Here is a 19,988-nt window from a genome sequence, read left to right as displayed (position 1 = left end):
AATAAAAACCTTCAAAGATTATTCAAAAAATATTTTTTTATTTCTAGCCATGTTTGCATGTTTTCTTTAGCCTTGTTACAAAATTGGTCAAAATTCCTAATATTAAACCACATAACTCTCGTGAAATGATCAAGACAGTTTTTCCATTCTTGTGTCCACGGGAAAGAGTTACGATTCTGAAATAAAACAATAAAAAACACATTGTATCCCCTTCAGAGTACATAAAAAATTTATTCATTTCTGAAATGCGTTTTCAAACTTCACGTTTCCTTGTTTAGTCTTGTAAGACTCGATGTAATACCTCACTCAAGTAATTAATTATATTAAGAATGCATATCATTGCACGGTACACACAAGGATCCAATCCACGTGGGTAAACGAATAATAAGGAAAAAAAATACTAGAAACTCTTCCTTAATGCTTTTATTATCAGGTCTGAATAGCTAAAATATTGTCACAATATAAAAGAAATATGATAACAAGATGGACTAATTACATAACATGTTAGTGTTCAATGATGCCACAAAAGAATCCTCAGCACAATCAAAGCTAAGAGAACCTAATTCGGCATGTTAGTTTCATTGGTTACCACCCACGTGTATGTACGCAGCCTTGCATTATCAGTTCTAAATAATCAGCTTTCAAGAGAAGTAATTTGATCTGCTCTCTAGCAACTCTGAAGTTTAAATTGTAGTATTAATATTCATTAGTACTTATAAGTATTAATGAATTGAATATAATTTCTAAACGAAGTAATCCCACCAATTGTAACCAAAAGTATTCCTACTCATCAGTAAGTTTTATAGTTTACCAGTACAATATTTTTTTCTTATTACAAATTATTTTCAAATCTATTAATCTCAATAAGTTCCTTAAAATCTATCTCTGTTGCATTATCTTTATAGTACAATCCATTGTTTGTTTACTGTTGAAAGAATTACATAGCCCCAAATTTTTCAAAATATATTCATAAGCACTCTTTTCAAAGTTATACAATTCATACAATCGCCACTGTCTTACTAAGGATATGAATTAACATAACATGAATGAAATAGAAGCGATACTATATAAATAGGACATAAAGTAACTGTAAGTACAGTTAATCTATAACAATTGCACAAGACCAATAATAATCTCAACCACTATTGTATAACCTTTTATTTTATCACTATTTAACATTAATGAGTTATTAGTCATTTTATTCATTTAATATTTTAAATTCTATAGTGGAGTTACACAGTTTAATGAGTGAAACAGTTTTTATGAAGCGGCAATAAATAACCTTTTAACCGGAATCACTTTATACATACAATTGAAAGTTAACATGTGTTGTTATCACATTTTAAATAATCTGCTGCGACACAACCCAATTAAACAATTTATCTAGGATAACTTAGTCTAATAGCGTTGATCCTTAACCCACAGTATAAGTATTTAAAAGGAAAACTGTTAAGTAAAGCATAACCAGTCGTACCACCCGTCGTGCCTGATAGAGAAATAAATCCCACTCTACTAGAATAACAAGCATAAAGAATATCACAATCAACCGATAGTACAATAAAGTTTTAAAAATAGTCGCTATATATATAGATATATTAACAATTACATGATAAGACTAAATATTTATATTAGTAATTCTAAGTACGAGAGTCTACGCTGACATAGTATATCGCTATTTATTATTTAAAATTGTATATAATCATAGCTTAAGAGTGTGTGAGGTGCTAAATTACTGTATGACTATGCAAAAAGCCTTGGTCATCATGTAGCCGTGCAGTATTGAGCAACGTGAAGGGGGTCAAGCGGTATTAGGACTTGTCAAAATATCGTGTTTCGCTGAATATGAAAACTTTCCTAAATTTCTCCCTTTCAACTTCTAAGTTAAAATTCTTTCGCGCCTATTAGAGAGCATCCGATCACACGATTCAAATATAATTTCTACGCTAGAAGGTTTTGTGGCAAAATTAAACACTAAAAATACAAAAATATGTTCACTTCGTGCTCTAAATTGCCGAAAAGGTTCGAAATCTAATCTCTACAAATCAGCTTATATAAGTACTATGGAGTCTCACGGTTAAAACTATATGACTTTACTTGATTCTAAGAGGGAGTTTAATGTTGGTCTATTCTCAGAATACGAGTGGTAGGTTAATGTACTTTAACACTTAGCGGAACTCCATGATTAGTAAAGACTCACCAGTTTATTGTTATTTAACAAATTTTGGTGCAGTATTTGAGCAAAACGAATTATACTTTTGTATAATAACAAAACCAAAAACATTTTAAAACTGATGGTTACTATATACCACTCTTCAATATGTTCATAAATATGACACTTAACCAATTATATATTTACAATAAAGTATACTCGCACGCTTAAAAACTGATATCTGACATTATATTTGAATTACGATCTGCTAATAAACCACATAATAATGTGGTAAAAATAGAAGGCTTTTGGAAGTCCACGAAATAAAAGAATTATATAAATTTATATAACATATATAAATTTGTGTGTATAATTTATTAAAATAAAGTTCAAGGAATTCACACCATGTTTTTATGTTAATGATTATGAATGAAGTTTGGAATAAAATAATTAACGTAGTGTGTAAAGTATTGTAAAATTTCAAACAGATTTGTATTGAAAATATCATCTAGAAATTTAAGTTAAATGTCTACGATATATTGATAGTTTTAATTACTGGATACACACAAGTATTCATTAAATATTCAGTGTTATGCTTAAGCACAAAAAATATGGAGTAAAACATACAAAAAACTGTACTAAATAAAATGAAAAGTATCGATCTAGTTTTATTTGTACGCACTTTAAAAACAGAACATAATCTATAAGGGTTTAAACTGTGAATCTACCTAAATACAGGGGAATATTCTTAAACAATCTTACAGGATCGTTGTCAAGGTTAGGAATTAAATTCCTGCAATATTAATGCTCACGTCTTTGCAATTCCTGGGCGGAGATGAACAAAGCTTTTTATGTTGTTTTGAAAAACCTAATTATTTATATAGTTTAAAAAATCGTAACAACATGTCTAAGACTATAAGTCGTCTGCATTACCATATCGTAGTTAGAAAGACTGACATGCACAATGTAAAAAAACCACAACTCTTTACTAAAAGATTAGGCTCGATTCTTCTAAAGGTAGAGTCACTACGGGTTTCCCACAAGGTTGTACCACTCAATTGAGACTATATGTAGTAATATTAAGATTAAAACATGCGAAAAGAAATTAGATGAGTTTTAGTTCTTTCTTTTAAACGTTGAAGGTGAGAAGATGATATGTAAAAAGTATGCGATGGAAGACCTACAACAATGCCTCTTTCTGTTCTAGCCATTGGGATTTCCAAATTTTGCTACAGAATAACACTCCATGTGAAAAAAATGTAACAATAAAAATTCAATTTTTATTTACTATAATTTCAGTAAATAGTTTGTTTTAGGAATGGTAGATAAGGTTACCATCGGTAAATTTTCCTCAAACTATAAATTCAAGACATATTTATAATTTAAAGATAATATAAACAATATAACCATAATTCAATATAATTTAAATACACATTCACAAATAAATGTTGTGGACTGTACGGAATGTCATAGTTGGAATTTCATAATTTATTGGGAAGAAAGAACAATAAATTATTTTAAATGTAAGTACTTCGTTTAACTTTATTAGTCATATTTGACCTTAAAATAATTTTGAACCGTATAAAAAATTTACGATATTTGCTGATGAAACAGCTTGCACTGGTATAGTTGAAAAATAATAGTTGATTAACTATTAATTTATATATATTTTGTGTGAATACAGAATTAGAGGGCACAATAGATGACATACGAGTGTAACTGAGTTTCTTGACGTCTGCCAGAAAGAGACAATGCAGTGAGCGGATGAGAGTGAGAAGATGACGGTGAGGCGACGTCACTACGTATGTACAGGCTACGTGCAGTAGGCCAGCAGGTATCTATCACAAGTCTGTTGTCACAATTCTGTCACACAGTAGCTACTGTGACACTACAAGCGGAAATAATTGGCTAAGAATCCAACACAGACCTCAGTAATAATATTAATTCTAGGCACTTTTAGCGTTTATGAATGAAGCCAGTTTTTCACTCACACAAAACGTAGAGGAAAGATCAGACCGGTCGAGAGTGATTGTAATTCGGTTTTGCTGTTATAAAATACAGGGTGGGTGCTGAACAACTTTTGTGATTCTTGTTTGCACATACATTATGCCAGCATTAAGGGACACACGTGGTTATAACAATTAAAATAACACAATTTATAATCAAAGAGACACAATTGAGAGGATAGCTAATTTTCTCCTTTCTTCATTTATCAAAACTTGGATGCCGTAACAAAATTGTTGTTAATATGTTTAAGACAATTTAGCAAAGTGGGTTTTATGTGGAACGTCAACAATTCGATTATTCTTAGGAATCTATAAGAAGGTTTTATCATTGTTAGCAGTTCGTTCAGAATCTTCGATAACAAAGGAGTCGAGGTTGGGAAAGTGAAAAATCACGGAATCTGCGGTCTGCATGTACATTTTGTGTGAGTTTAGTACAGAGGCTCTTATCATCAGCTCCTATCTAACCACAACATTTTGGACACCTAAAGTCGGATTACACTAGAACAAAAGCCACAGTAAAACATTCGAACGGTTTGTGCATGGATTCACATAAAACTATAACAATAACATTCAACATAGAGCACCAAACGTGCGGGGTACGAGACACAGCGGGCGGACATCCGTGTTCCCATCGCGGTACAAAAGTGTTAATTCTGGGCACACAATATACAGTATTAACTCTATAATCGGTAACTCGCAAATCACGTGACTTCGACCCCAGCGCGGTCAGGTCAAATGGACCAGAAGTTTCTGCGAACTCGTTCGTCCATCCGCAAGGCTGTGTCTTGTACCCACAGGAGTCGTGAACAAATATTTAAACCTTTATAACACTTACAGTTAGTAATTGTCGCAGTACAAAATACCTACTCTAGAACACCTACGTACTAAGCTATTTGCAAATAAAAAACGTCCTCCCGATTTGAAAACCGGTGGAAAATCGTCCATGAAAGAAACGAAGCACAACACTCGGTCGACTGGAGTTGGCCACGTCGCGTGCGCCGGACACAGGGGGATTATTGCTTGTCCTCGCCCGACACGACTACGGTACATTACACGCACTCGACTACGTCACTCTATGTAGTAAAAATAAACAAAGCAATATTAACAGTTCAACAACATTGATATGGAAGTACATGGTGGCTTGTAGACAACCGTCACAGCCTGCAGTAGAGCGGCAGATCGTCCCCACCGGACCTGTAATACTGTCACGCGCACGGACCACGTCTACTGGAGTAAGCGGGTGGCGTTGGGGCCTTCCTACCCGGGACACGAGGAGCACTGGAGAGTCGGCACCACTTGGATAACGTACTTAATGTAAATATAACAGGCAGAAATAAACTCCAATCGAAAAGGTAATTTACCACATGTTCCATAGTACATTTATGGAGAATATATAAACAACTAGGTTACATGAAGAGATGTGAAATACGTAATAATTCATATCTCAATAAACATCTATTGCCTTATACGTGATAAAGTCGCAGTATAAGTAAAAGTAACTTTTAAAGTTATACTTACAGTATTTTACGTCCATTACGGCAAGCTGAACTTAGTTAGTGTGGTCATTTAACTACATTTAGTTTAATTCCAAACAGTTAAAATTATTTTTCTATTCTCATGGTACGTTACAAAACTAAGCGTTGGAATTCAATAAAAAAAAGAATAGTTCTTATTTCAAAATTATGTTTGAGGTATTTATTCGTATATATTTAAACTAAATTTATACACATATCATAACAAGTTACTGCCAGCAAAGTATATTACTTTGTAATATAATACAAACTAAAATAATTCATTGTATTTTACGGTTTGATCACGTAAAACCGAGTTTCAATTACAACTTCTCCCAGAGTGTAAGTGAAAAACGCAAATTACGTTTGTTTTGGCAAATGAGTAAGAGAATTCATCCTTATTATTACAAACTACATTAAAGCCATTCTCCCACCAAGGCCCCAACAGGAGTATGAAGTATTGGTGTATCATACATGTTTTAACATAGATATTGTCAATACTGATGTACAAATGAAAACATTCACCTCGAAGGATGTACGGATCCCCCTAGTATAAGCAAGGCTTTGGACCAACGAGACTTTGTACACCCTGACTCAATCAAAAACACGTTTACAAAACGGCATTGAAAAATATGGACAATTCAAGTTTCACATGCCACTTGCAAATGCAAATACTTAATTGACCTACTAATTGTTACGCTATTATTGTTTGGACATGTCGTATTACAAAGTCACACCAGAATCGGTTGAAGGTGTTTTCTCCTCGGTCCAAAGCCCTAAATGAAGATCCTATGTTATATCTGGAGTTAAACCTTACGCTATAACACTGTACAGAATATACAAAACAGCTAGATCTAGTAAACTTATAGATACATCACCCTAGAAACAAACACATAATTGGTAACAAATGCGTTTAGGCGCGAATTTTAGACCAGTTTTGTTGGATTGATAAGACAAATAAATGAATGGTTTCGATGTAAATCAAGCTACGCTTTTACAGTGTGGTCGTTGCAATATTCTGTTTTCTTTTCGGTGTAGGAAAATAAACGTATTTATGCTGTATTCTGGTATAAACTCTTAAAACTAAATATGACTGAAACAATGTATTGTTCACGAAATCCACAAAAAAACAAATGTAGCGCTTTAATAATCCTTGAGCTTTAAAATAAGCGTCATTTACACATTCACCATCTTAGAGGAACTACTTATACTAAAGTAACAAGTGTTGAAATAGGATCTTTACAGTATTAGTTTGGAGTATGAATAACATAAAATAATGTTAATTTGATTATTAAACTCGCCCTGAAGGTATGACCTTGGTTTTTAATCACTTTTCTTAACTTTACGGTTCAGAATTTAAAGGTTTTACTAATGTTCACTGTCTAATTACTATCGCCTACAGTATGGCCAGGTCTGATTATGTAAGTAGGGAGTAAAATACTTCACAATTAATAATTATGTGTATCCCATATGTTGATATTAATTTACCAGTATGGCCAGGTCTGATTATGTAAGTAGGGAGTAAAATACTTCACAATTAATGATTATGTGTATCCCATATGTTGATATTAATTTACCAGTATGGCCAGGTCTGATTATGTAAGTAGGGAGTAAAATACTTCACAATTAATGATTATGTGTATCCCATATGTTGATATTAATTTACCAGTATGGCCAGGTCTGATTATGCAAGTTAGTCTAGTTATGCAATGTTATAACACTAAAAAGAATTCATGACAAACAACACATTAATATTAACGAATTGTATGATAAAATTGTTGCTTTACGTGCCTAAGAAGTTTGTTTACTGGTGCAGCTAGATTAAACTGTTTATCACTGTTTCGGTATTTGAATTTGTAGTAATTTATTGATCCAAAGTTTTGTAAATTACCATAATTGTTTGGCCTGTATAAAGTGGAACATTATAATTATGATGTAATTACCTACTTTTTCTGTGTACGTGATTGATAGTGTTGTACCCTACAATAACAATGTATATTGTTAAAATTACATTGTGCGAACATATCTGTGCAAAATATAAAACTAATTATTAATTACAAGTACTATCAATAGAAACATGTTATCATTGAGCTTTGAGTTACTACATTTGAACTTTAAAAATTGATGGTTATTATAATACGAGTATTTATCCAACAAAGTCAGTCAGTTAAAAATTTCAATATTGTGTCATTTAATAACGATGGATAAAGGGTATAATAAAGTGGTAGCTATTATAAAAATAGAAACAATTCGTCCAGCGGTACTTATTGCTGTTTTTACTTTAGCTGTTTTGTATTGAAGAAAACGAATATTGCATCGGCACTGATAGTTTTCTAAATAACCAAACCTGAAACACTATAAAAATATACTTTTCCCTCATACAAATATATACTAAACATTTTAAAAAAGTGGAAACTTAGCTATGAAACTTTAACGACTAACTTTAACATAAATGGTGGCTTGAAACCTCTTGAATTTGTGCGTGCTCTTGCCAGGTTCAATGACGCCTACACCGGACACGTGAGATGACCGTATTCGAAAAATAAGGAGACGGCGACAAACACAAAGTAGAGAATGAACATCGTGAAGCCGAGGCCCTTGTTCATCTTCCAGTTGAAGCAAGCGATAGACATGATGACAAACAGGAGCATGAAGAAGAGGATGGCGATAGAACAAACCATTCCGACACTATTCACCTCCACTGGCTTTCCGTAGATAAGCCCATACAGCAACCAAGGCACTGGTAACCTAGAACCAAACGTTATGTGAAAAACAGGAAAGTGATTGTACAAACAAGATTTTATATCCTTGATTGCTAGTGGTATGTATTGCAATGTCACGTGATTCCGCAATAGTGCAATTCCTGAGTTGAACATTTCCATCATCTCCTAATTTGATCAGAAGTCAGAGCAGACGTACAGAGAGCAAATACGTTGCAACTGAGCAATATCCGCACTTCCTTCCTTACATCTCCTCCTCCACGTGCAGCAACACAATTATCAGCGGATCTCAGTCTTCTTATACTACTCCAATCACATAGAGGATAATATGATTGTACTTAGTTTGTTTACAAAATTATTTATTCCACGATTGTAATGTAAAACCAAAAAAGAATAATAGCTAATGCTCAGCCAAATTCCATGGAGTGGCCTGCACCATGGTTGAACTAGCTGTTGTTTATTGTTTATAATTAAGCTTCACGCAAGATTTCAGGTCTATTAGGCCAATGTTTCTCGAGATGTAGTGCGGATAGACAAAAAGAAATGAAATTCGTCCCGTACCTCGAAGAGAAGGCTTAGGCAATTAATTATATTTCAATTATTTAATTTATGATTCAGAAATCTAGAAACCAAAGGACTTGGGCTGCTAATGCAAACAGAGTGTTCCTATCTACTCTTACAAATAGAATATTCCAAAAACATTTCCTAAATAGATTGGATTAGTTGAATTGTTATTTTGTTATAAAACATTGTTATATTTTTTTCAAATAATCCCAGATACGTAAGAAGAAAAGGTATTTGGATAAATGGGTTGAAATATCCAATTTATATTACAGTTTTTATGTACCTAGATGACACTTTTGTTAATACTCTAAAAGCACAGTACCATACTAACCGATTCTATATTTAATTAGATATTAAATTGTGTACAAATATATATTTATACATGTGATCTATATACGTCTTAAATCAATACTTAACTTCAAGAAGTTAACTTTTTAAAACGTTTGACAACATTTATGATTACTATTTTCACCTTTAACATTATCTGAATAGTCTACATTAACAAACCCCTGATCTTAGCAGCATATATATCTCTTAAATGTAAAAGACACTGGATTAAAAGTATATATATATATATATATATATATATATATATATATATATATATATATATGGTTAAATAGAACAAAAAGCGAGCTTTCAACATAATTGTATACATGAATTTCTCTAGGTATTAGGAAAACACCTATTAAATAAGTCTTGCTTTCTTGTTTCCTCTTTTGAGAGTTTATCTGATACATAGGGTAAGAAGAGCAGGCTTACCTTTTTACCAAAATTGATTGTTGTTCTCCTTCTCAACATAAGAGACATTAAAATTATCACAAAAATCGGTATTTTGTGCCCACTGAGCACTTTTTCAACCAAAGAGACATTCCATTTGAGTTTCCTTCATTGCCAAATCGTAGAAGCAAAGAGGTTGCACTGTCTCTAAGTCTAATTCACACATTATACTATATTAGTTCACATTAATATATCTGCACAGTTGTTTACAGCGGTTTAGTAAGCATGCAAGGGAATTAAGCAAATAAATTGTCTTGTGTTTAGATTAGGTGGTGATTTAAAAACAGTAAACAAATTTAAATTATATAATTTTGACCGGAGTTATGTATTTAGTAGTTGATTGTTTTGTAGTGTTAAATGTAAGGAAGAGCCATGTGACTTTAATTTCGCCCCTTTACAAATAAAGAAATTATTCATTCATTCATTCATGGATTTATTAAACCAACTCCTATTCCTCAGTTGGGATTGACTGATCTGATTGTGTGGGGTTTTTTTAATTTTGATTGTTAAACCATGCAAGATTTGAAAGGAAGTGGAATTATAACTGGCACGGCGTTTTCGGTGACTATTGTGCATGAGTAGTGATGCATAGACTTACTATCTGAGCAGGGAATTGTTTGCACTCGAGTTTTATAAATCAGATTTCCAATGGTACAAAGTTGGTATTCTTTAATTAGATACTCTGCTTAGGTGACAGACTTATTTTATTTTGTAGACTCATACATTTCACAAGTATTATTTTCACAAGGATAAGACCCACGTTCTGACGATAATTGGTTTTTGTTGGACTCTGGAACTGAGATGGACAAGCATTGTTTTCAGGATGGCTGGTTGCCCGGATACTGCAGAAGGGGATTGTCAGAAATCTGTGAAATTTGGTGAAGCTTGTAATACTTAGTAGCTTGCTTTGAGGGTATTACTAAGAAATTTTAGATCATGGTGATAAGTGATTACGATGAGTATTCTGGATTGAAAGTATGAACAAATATAATTATTTCTGTATAACTGGATTTGTATTTAGAGATAAACGTGTGTTTGTAACAATGCTCTTGATACAGAATATGAATGTATAAATTAGCGTAAGTGTAGTGTTACTGAATAACTGAAACAGCTAAACAACAGCAAAAATTTTAACAGCTAACTTAGGAGGTGTACTTATATTTATCAACCGATTCAAGCTTCTCTGTCTGTGTGTGTGTGTGTGTGTGTGTGTGTGTGTGTGTGTGTGTGTGTGTGTGTGTGTGTGTGTGTGTGTGTGTGTGTGTGTGTGTGTGTGTGTGTGTGTGTGTGTGTGTGTGTGTGTGTGTGTGTGTGTGTGTGTGTGTGTGTGTGTGTGTGTGTGTGTGTGTGTGTGTGTGTGTGTGTGTGTGTGTGTGTGTGTGTGTGTGTGTGTGTGTGTGTGTGTGTGTGTGTGTGTGTGTGTGTGTGTGTGTGTGTGTGTGTGTGTGTGTGTGTGTGTGTGTGTGTGTGTGTGTGTGTGTGTGTGTGTGTGTGTGTGTGTGTGTGTGTGTGTGTGTGTGTGTGTGTGTGTGTGTGTGTGTGTGTGTGTGTGTGTGTGTGTGTGTGTGTGTGTGTGTGTGTGTGTGTGTGTGTGTGTGTGTGTGTGTGTGTGTGTGTGTGTGTGTGTGTGTGTGTGTGTGTGTGTGTGTGTGTGTGTGTGTGTGTGTGTGTGTGTGTGTGTGTGTGTGTGTGTGTGTGTGTGTGTGTGTGTGTGTGTGTGTGTGTGTGTGTGTGTGTGTGTGTGTGTGTGTGTGTGTGTGTGTGTGTGGTTGTTTTATGGATGGCTAATTCCTGTCCTTATAAGTAGGTATTCTGTTTTTTAAGACAAGAGAAGTTATCAGGTTGTGTGTTTGTACCATTCTGAGTTACTGTCTAAAATTAAAAGATGAATTGCTTAGACTCTTATACTTAAGACGTTCTATTTCTATAATTCTGTTGCTTTCAACTCCGATTGTCATGTGACTCACCCGACTGTGACATCGAAGATATTGCTTCCCACAGAAGAGGAGACGGCCATGTCCCCGAACCCCTTCCTGGCGACTATCACACTGGTGATCAGGTCTGGAATGGAAGTCCCAGCCGCCAGGAACGTTAGTCCCATAACCTACAAAACATTCACATTTATACACTGTGTCTCTTGAGAACATTGGTCTGGAATGGAAGCCCCAGCCGCAGGAACATCATAGAGCAACACAAACCAACATAAAGGCTGCCAGGAGAATCAGTGCCGTGACCTTCAACATATTCAAATTTCTATACTATGTCACTTGATGAACAGATCATGTCTGGTATGTAGTCCAGGCTGATAGGAGCATCAGCACCATAACTTTCAACATTTTCACATTTCTAAATTATGTCACTTGATGAAGAGATCAGGTCTGGTATGGAGTCTAGGCTGCCAGGAACATCAGCACCATAAAATTCAACATTTTCATATTTTTACACTATGTCACTTGAGGAAGAGATCAGGTCTGGTATGGAGCCCAGGCCGACAGGATCATCAGCACCATAACTTTCAACATATTTACATTTCTACACTTTGACATTTAAGGAAGAGATCAGGTCTGATATGGAGTTCAGACTGATAGAAGCATCAGCACCATAAATTTCAACATATTTACATTTATACACTATGTCACCTGAGGAAGTGATCAGATTGATACATGTCAATCAAAATAGTTTATAATAATAATAATATTTTTAATTTGTTTTACTTATTAAATGAAAATTTATTACTACTATTATGTACGATACCGACGTAAAAGTGAATCAATAACGTAGTAAAGTAACATACAAATAAAATATGTAATTGTATACATACATAAAACATCCCGTTAATGATTTTAAGAAACAATGCTCTCATACTTATGTTACAAGAACAAATTAACTACTTAACAACTAAAACTTAACTATTTAGAAGTATTAGAAATTGGCTTTGGCAATGGATAATTTGAGAACTCCACAAAACATCAAAAACCTGTTTCGAAATGTCTTATCATGTTCTTGGAAGTTGAGAGCCAATTTACGCGTTATAAAATCACAACTAGTTTACTTCTGTAGATAAAGAAAGGAATCGATCCTCAGATGCGCTAATTTTTGTACTGTGATTAATTGAAAATGGGAAGTTTTAATGATCTTCATGGTTCATGTTGGTTTAACTATTGTTTGTATATCTAACGGTTGGTTTTAAGCGTGTAAGGCAGGTTAAAACTGTACAATTTGTATTTTCAAAAATTTTGCTGTCTTCTAATTTGACACCAGGGAAAGTAACGTAATTGAGATAAATTTCTTTCTTAGGGTACTCGGCCTACTTGCTAGTCCTGTCGCCAAGGACGAAATCAGATTCGGCAAGTATACTTATAACAATATACAGCTTTCGAACATCAGTCTCAAAGAAAATACAACTTATCGTTACTGATAAGTAAGCATCAACTGATTTTTGGAGACATAAACACTGAATTGCTGTTCTGAATAATGCTCTAAACTTAAGGGATATCATACGGGGTCGTAGAGTACACTACAAAAGCCTAGAAAGCACATGTTTTGCAGAAACTATATGGATCTTCGGAAATAGTAACTTAATAAGGTTCTCATTTGTGATTATTATTTATTCCTTTCCATGGAGGTGTTCTCAATTTAACTATCTAGTTGATGGAAATTTTGACATATGAGCAGTGCAGCAACCCTAGCGGAACCCCAACTGCTAGTTGACAGTGGTTTGATGGTATTCTGGACGAATTAAACTTTTAAAATTCTCCTTATCTTTCATTATATTTTTCACCACATTGGACCTTATGGGAAGTTTGACCGTTCTTGGTTACGCCACTGGTATGAAATACTTACCTCGGGGGGTATCCGGATCGTATCACCGGCGACGTTGGCCCACCAGACCATCAGATAACTGAAGGCCGCTATCCAGGCGATACTGCCCATGAAGGTCACAGGGAACCACTTCTTCCCTGTAAACAGAGAGGTGAAGGTGTTAATTCTAGAGTTGAAATTTCCACAAAAATGGCTGAGCCGTTAAAATATTTTCCAATTTTGGCAAAATTTCTGTCGGGAATACAGTCCTTAAGCTATTTATTACCTTTACAATGAGATACGGCGTCGTAAACAAACATCAACCATGATTTCTTCTTGTAAATAATTTCGATGTGTCCTCTCTGTTGGAGCTTCCTTCTCCTGGGCACATTGCAGTTAAAAGAATTATACTGTGTAACCCAAAATATTCTCCAGTGACCCTCATAGAAACAAGTGTTTTGATATTATTTCATCTCATAGGTGACTGTGGCTGGTCCTTTTGGAGATCATAAACTTCCTGATCTTATAGTAATAAAACAGGATACAGTTGAGAGATTTATATTGCACATAATTACGATTATTAGATATGAAGGATATTTAGAGATAGTTTAATACCTTTAATACTCTTGTTAAAAACTTCTAGATGTAAGCACTCCCAGAGTGAAGAATGATAAAGTATGAAAGTGGGAAAAGTTTCCAATACGAATATTGAAAATATATTCATTCACGTAAAGTTCCTTATAAAGCTTCTGTTCAAACGCAGCGGCTGGACCAACATGGGAAACATTAGTTACACATAAATATTTTTTGTTGTCTCAAAATGGGGGTTTATTTTAAATCCATATAATATTTCGAGGTTAGGTGTGATGAGTAACTTTTAACTCCAAAATCTCCTAGTAAACAGTAGCTTTTAATAATTATACTACTCATAAATTTACTTTGTAACAGAAAAGGTATAACTATCTCAAAAACATAAATGGAAATGAGTTGGAGTAAGAATATTAATAGCAATGGAATAAGAAATTAAGGATAGGCGTTGGTACCCTCGATACTGAGCTAGTTTAGCTGATGTGACTCCTTCATGTGAAAATGTAGACGGTATTACAGGTTTAACAAATAGAAAAACAATCTCATGGTAGCAAAACAAGTTTATCACGAACTTGATATAGTATGAAATTCTTATGCTGTGAAGATATCAAGATGGCCGAGGCACCGGGTGGTCGATGACGTCATGCCGCTCTCTGCCATTCTATTATTCAATAGCCTATATCTTGCAACACCTCTTACCACCTGACCACTTCAGTGTCCAAGACCTCTTTCTTTTTATTTCCTCTTTATCACCTTGAATGTATAAATTATACCCGTGATGAAATATGGCAAACACATACAATTCTTCAAGATAAAAACACCACTAAAATCATGTTTAGTAATATTAGAAAATCTTAAGATTTCAGTTTTTGCATTATTACGTAGGCAGATACTATCGAATATTATTATAATATTATATTTATTACATTGTTATTATATTATGTTTATTACATTGTTATTATAGTATATTTATGATATTACACTAGTTACTGTAAGAAAAAAAGAAAAGCCAAAAGTGAAGAATTGTGCTATGGACTTGAGCTATAACTCAAGCCACTGATGTCTGTTTTGTAATTTTTATGAAATGCTATAATATTATTAGGGTAAATCCTGTTTTATAGCATGTAAATAAAATTAAATTAAACATGTAAAAATATATAAATCGATTTCCTAATAATTTAGTATTAAAACATTTAAGCATAGTTTCAGGTTTGATAGGAAAAGGTACAAGCGTAAGTACGTCTTAAATTGTAAGCATGAATGCGAGGAAATGCTCAGTATAGCCTAAAATATTTCAAATATATTGAGTAAGTATTCATACACAAATGAAATGGTTCAAAAGATTTCATATGACATGGATAGTACTTAAAGGATTATAATATCCTTTGTAAATAACATTAACATACATAAAACAGTAACTAAAGAATCATATATTCAACAAGTTTTAAGAAAAGGATGCTGTTAATATTGAAACGGTTCCGGGCTTCTTACAACAATAAAAGAGCCGTTACTGATTAATAACTAGAGTAAAACAATGTTAGTTAAACCTGATGTGGCAGTTAAAACTGGTTAATGATGCCATATTTTACATTTACACGGTGCCTCACGGAATATAAGTAGAGCAGTGGAGAAGGAAGGGGTTTCCCGAAGTATCTTAGTTTACCGGAATTGTTGTTCAATTCATCCAGGAAGAGATATTAGGTCAATAAACTGTCTGTATCCTAATTTATATTACCCTTCTTTCGACTAATGAATAATGTATGACAAAGTTGGCGAGACGAGCCATGTACTTGTGTTGATATTAATGCTGGTGGATAGGTTTGCATAAATAATCATAAGGAAAAAAAATCAGGATCGACGCCAACAGATCCTACTGAGTTAAACTATGGCACATACGATAAGAATGTGAACTCTTGTATGCCACCTGGTCGTAGATGCTTGTTACTTACTCTAGAATTCCGCTTGGCGCTCATAATAAATCCAAAACTTTGACAACACCAAGTGACTCAAGATGAGAAATGCAACATCTAAAGATGCAGAGCGTATCGGACACAACTTAGACCGCGCTAATGGCAATGTGAAGATCAGCACAACTATCGGTCACAGCAACTCTAAGGAAAATAAATCACGTTAAATCCTTTAGGTGCTTATGAACATGTCTGGCTATGACCACAATCATGCAAAAACGGCAATAGAATAGGTTATTTTACCAATGTATGTAACCAAAAAAAGTTACATAAAACATATATAGTCGTGGTTAGTAGTTAGTTACCGACTAGAATAACACATGGTACTGAAAATAATCTAATTTTATTTATTAAGTGTATATATAAGGTAATTCAACGAAAGTTTTCCCCGGATTTTAGCTTACCATGTAAAACGAGATCTTCCTTAAATTCTAGTAAAGTAGATTAAGAGGCGAATTTAATTGTTTCCTGTGAGTTTAAACCTGATAAATGGAACAAAACAGGTGCTAGAACCTGTTAAGAAAAAGTTAAGTAGTAATTTATGTAATTATTTTAGAAATGTAGCCTCGCAAAGGCTTTGATATAAATAAAAAATAATAAACATTTTAACACTTTTGTATATTTAATTTGTACAATGTACATTTCGAATTCAAAGAATCCATCATCAGGTACTTGTAGGTTTACTGGTACTAAGTGTTAACACTTGTTAACATCTGTTAATACGTTTAGCTGAGGTTTGTCAAAAAGACAGAAAAATTTGTTTACATTAAAATTAAAAAATATTAAATTATTGTAAAGTGCTTGATCAGTAGTGTAATACAAAATGGAAACACAAAGTTATTATCTAATTCTCTATTAGAAAGAATACGCTTTTTCATCGAAGTTGTTTTTCGTTGGTATATATTTTCTTGATTGGAGCACAAGGGAAACTTTACAATGGTACTGGTAATATCTTAGAAAGTGAATTTAAACAGATGGAATTTGATTCTTCATAACCAAATTTATTTATCGAGATTTATCTATAGGCTATAAAGAAAGTGTTCTGAGTTACTTATCAACACCTAGCAAAAAACCATCGTAGAGGCATGCAATTTGGTACATAAATTCATATTGCGCCCTAGAGGCTCACAAAGGTATGGCTTTTCTTTACGATATCAGAGTTGGTGATAAAGTTGTGAACATTTCTATAAGAAATACATTGCAATAAAGACGTGGTATTTATTAAAAGAAACTGTCAAAAAGTAATCAATTGGTCTATGTAAAAATTGTAATGTTTCAAAACAATAATATGTTTTATTAATTCAAGTACAATTTAAAATGTTGTGTCCTGAAAGCATAGAATAAGCATAAAATTAAAATTTCTTATTGAAATTACTTCTGGAGCACAGAGGCTATCCAGATAATAAAATTGGAAGTTTTAGTAATTTTTTTTAACTGAAAATCTTAGTAAATATTAAGTATGCAGCGCTTTATCAGTAGTGTAATGCAGGCATTAAAGATAATGTTACTATGTAGATTTTGATACAGATTTAAAGACTTTTATAAAAAGCATTTTAGATGGTTTTTTTGGTAAGTACGCTTCTAGGACCTTTATAAACTATGTGAATATTGCCCTGAAATATATTAGGCTGTATGTATATTACAATGAAAGTAGACGATTTATTACCAAAGTAGTCTTTTCAGAACTGTGTATGTATACAGAAGGTTGTGTGTATGTTTAGATCGGGGAAACGAGACAAAATCAACTATGGCACTAGAAGTACCTTAGACCGGATTAAACTACAATGGCTATAAGTATACACTTTATGACATATTGTCTTGATCGTGGCAGCACGGAAAACCCAATAATGGTGTAGGAAATATAATTCTTTCAAAATTAGAAGTACTTACCTGGACGTAGAGCCAAAAATAAGAGCCATTGTCAATTGTGCTTATCATAATTTGAAGGTGTTAACCATGAAAACTAAGATAATAAAAATCTAAGACAAGCTTACTTCCATTCTTAAATTGCACAGAACCCCACCATGCATTGTATCATTTGTCTTCTGCTTAATGATTCCTTCACAATGGCGTAATATAGTTAAATTGTTACTGAAATCGTCAGAGCAATTCAATAAATTATCATGGAATGTTGGAAAGAAATAGAATCTTATAAAAACGGTTTCATTCTATGATTTCAGGGTTCCAAAACACTATTCTTTAAACTTAAATCTAAAATAGATCAGGAGATTGCAATAGCTTTGAGTGATTATCTTAGGAGTGTATAGAATGTCATACAAAAAGTATACCTGAATATAGTATCCTGTTTTTCAACAGGAAATTGCGTGCGAAGCCGCGGGTAACTGCTAGTATATATATATATATATATATATATATATATATATATATATATATATAGCCTATCCTTTTCAAAGGATAATTTAAAAATTTAAAAATTAAAATTGTTAAGAAATATTTAATAATTTTGTGGTTTTCCTAATAACACTATTCCTTAACTTTTGAAGTTTTCAATAGACAATGCTGCTCAACTTAACCGATTAAATTTAACAAAGGATTGTTGGTAGCCTTGCCTTTGGTGCCAATAAAGTCTTCCATTCATTACGCGATAGAAAACAACCACGGCGTCACAGTGCAGCAGTTGGCTCACCGCCATCTTGGCCTTTCCTACCAAAGTTATCTCTTTTCTCTTAGCTCTGAAATAGTGTCCTTTTTCATTTTATTTTTACTCGGTTGTGTGTATTATTCTTAGATATATCACTGGCCGAGAAATTATTCATTTGTTTGTTTTCAACTTAAATTGATTCCTCTCTCTTCAGTTCTATTAAATCAACAATAAATATTTGTATTTATCCATCACATTATTACATTGGGATAAACGCAAAGGTAGGGTTATTTAAATTTACAGGATTTCGTAATGAATAGATTTAGTTTTATCAAAACAAAAGTGGACGTTTAGATGTAGTATGTAATCATCTTTAATTTAATATTGCAGTCAAACGTGTTTTAAAACATTCTAATATTTACTAAAATAGATACTGGAAATTTTTTTATATAAAACCATTTATGATCCAATAATTGTTCTCATATTTCAAAATTTCGAGATAAAATAGAACTGAGTTCCAGGAAGAATGTTTGGTACCACATCGACTTTGATGATAAGCACTTTCATAATTTTGAGACTATGTAACTTGTTTCAAATCAGAAAGCGTCATACCCAAAAATCCAAGAGGCAGTTGCACTGTTTATACGCTGCATGTACACACAATCCGGGTTTTCTTGCATTCGGTAGAGAAATTTACCCTAACAATGGAATTGCTCGTAAACCACGTTAGTTTTGGAAGTCAAAATGGGAGGCTAAAAAAGGTAAAAGATTTAAAAAATATGTTTTTCTTAATTGTATATTTCCTCGCTTGATACACTTTATATTGACCGTCATATACATAAATAAAAGTTATGTCACCGTCAGACAGTTAGATTAAGAGATTGGAAGTCGCTCCTTAAGGGTTAACTTATGGTTAGTTGACGCTGATTAAAAATCTTTTTACGTGAACGACAGTTTGTTTAAATGTGTCAAGCGAATAAAAATATGATTTTGGAACACATGTGAATTATACTTTTTCAGTTCGATTTCCACCAAAGTTAGTACAGCTTACGTTCGATTTCTTTCTTAGGAGAAACCCAGGTTGTGTTACCTGTATAATAGGAATTGGCTCCGAGTCTCTGGACTATTGAATTGCAGTGCAGTTTTAAGAAAAGTACATGTCAATTTTTGTGACATTTATGATTTAACGTTTTAAGGAATTTTCAGAATAAATGACTGTTTCCAATGACAGATATTGGAACTCATTTTGCTATCCGAAATGTCTTTAAATCCAATTGGCAACGATTGGGTTTCGCAATAT

At 33.3% G+C, this 19,988-nt stretch overlaps 1 protein-coding gene across 2 annotated transcripts in view; it reads right to left on the bottom strand.

Annotated features, from left to right (window-relative positions):
• Positions 1–408: 408 nt before the first annotated feature.
• Positions 409–19,988, bottom strand: part of LOC124355061 (sodium/potassium/calcium exchanger Nckx30C) — a 495,401-nt gene continuing 475,821 nt past the window's right edge. For both annotated transcript variants that reach the window (XM_046805974.1, XM_046805976.1), the window contains 3 exons: positions 13,574–13,689; positions 11,698–11,834; positions 409–8,414 (listed from right to left, as the gene is read on the bottom strand). In XM_046805974.1, the coding sequence (XP_046661930.1) occupies positions 8,174–8,414; positions 11,698–11,834; positions 13,574–13,689 (494 nt within the window). In that variant the 3' untranslated portion in view covers positions 409–8,173. The remainder of the gene's footprint in view (positions 8,415–11,697; positions 11,835–13,573; positions 13,690–19,988) is intronic.

The sequence above is a fragment of the Homalodisca vitripennis genome, chromosome 2, assembly GCF_021130785.1.
Source record: "Homalodisca vitripennis isolate AUS2020 chromosome 2, UT_GWSS_2.1, whole genome shotgun sequence".
NCBI lineage: Eukaryota > Metazoa > Arthropoda > Insecta > Hemiptera > Cicadellidae > Homalodisca > Homalodisca vitripennis.
This window is presented reverse-complemented; position numbering and strand designations above follow the sequence as displayed.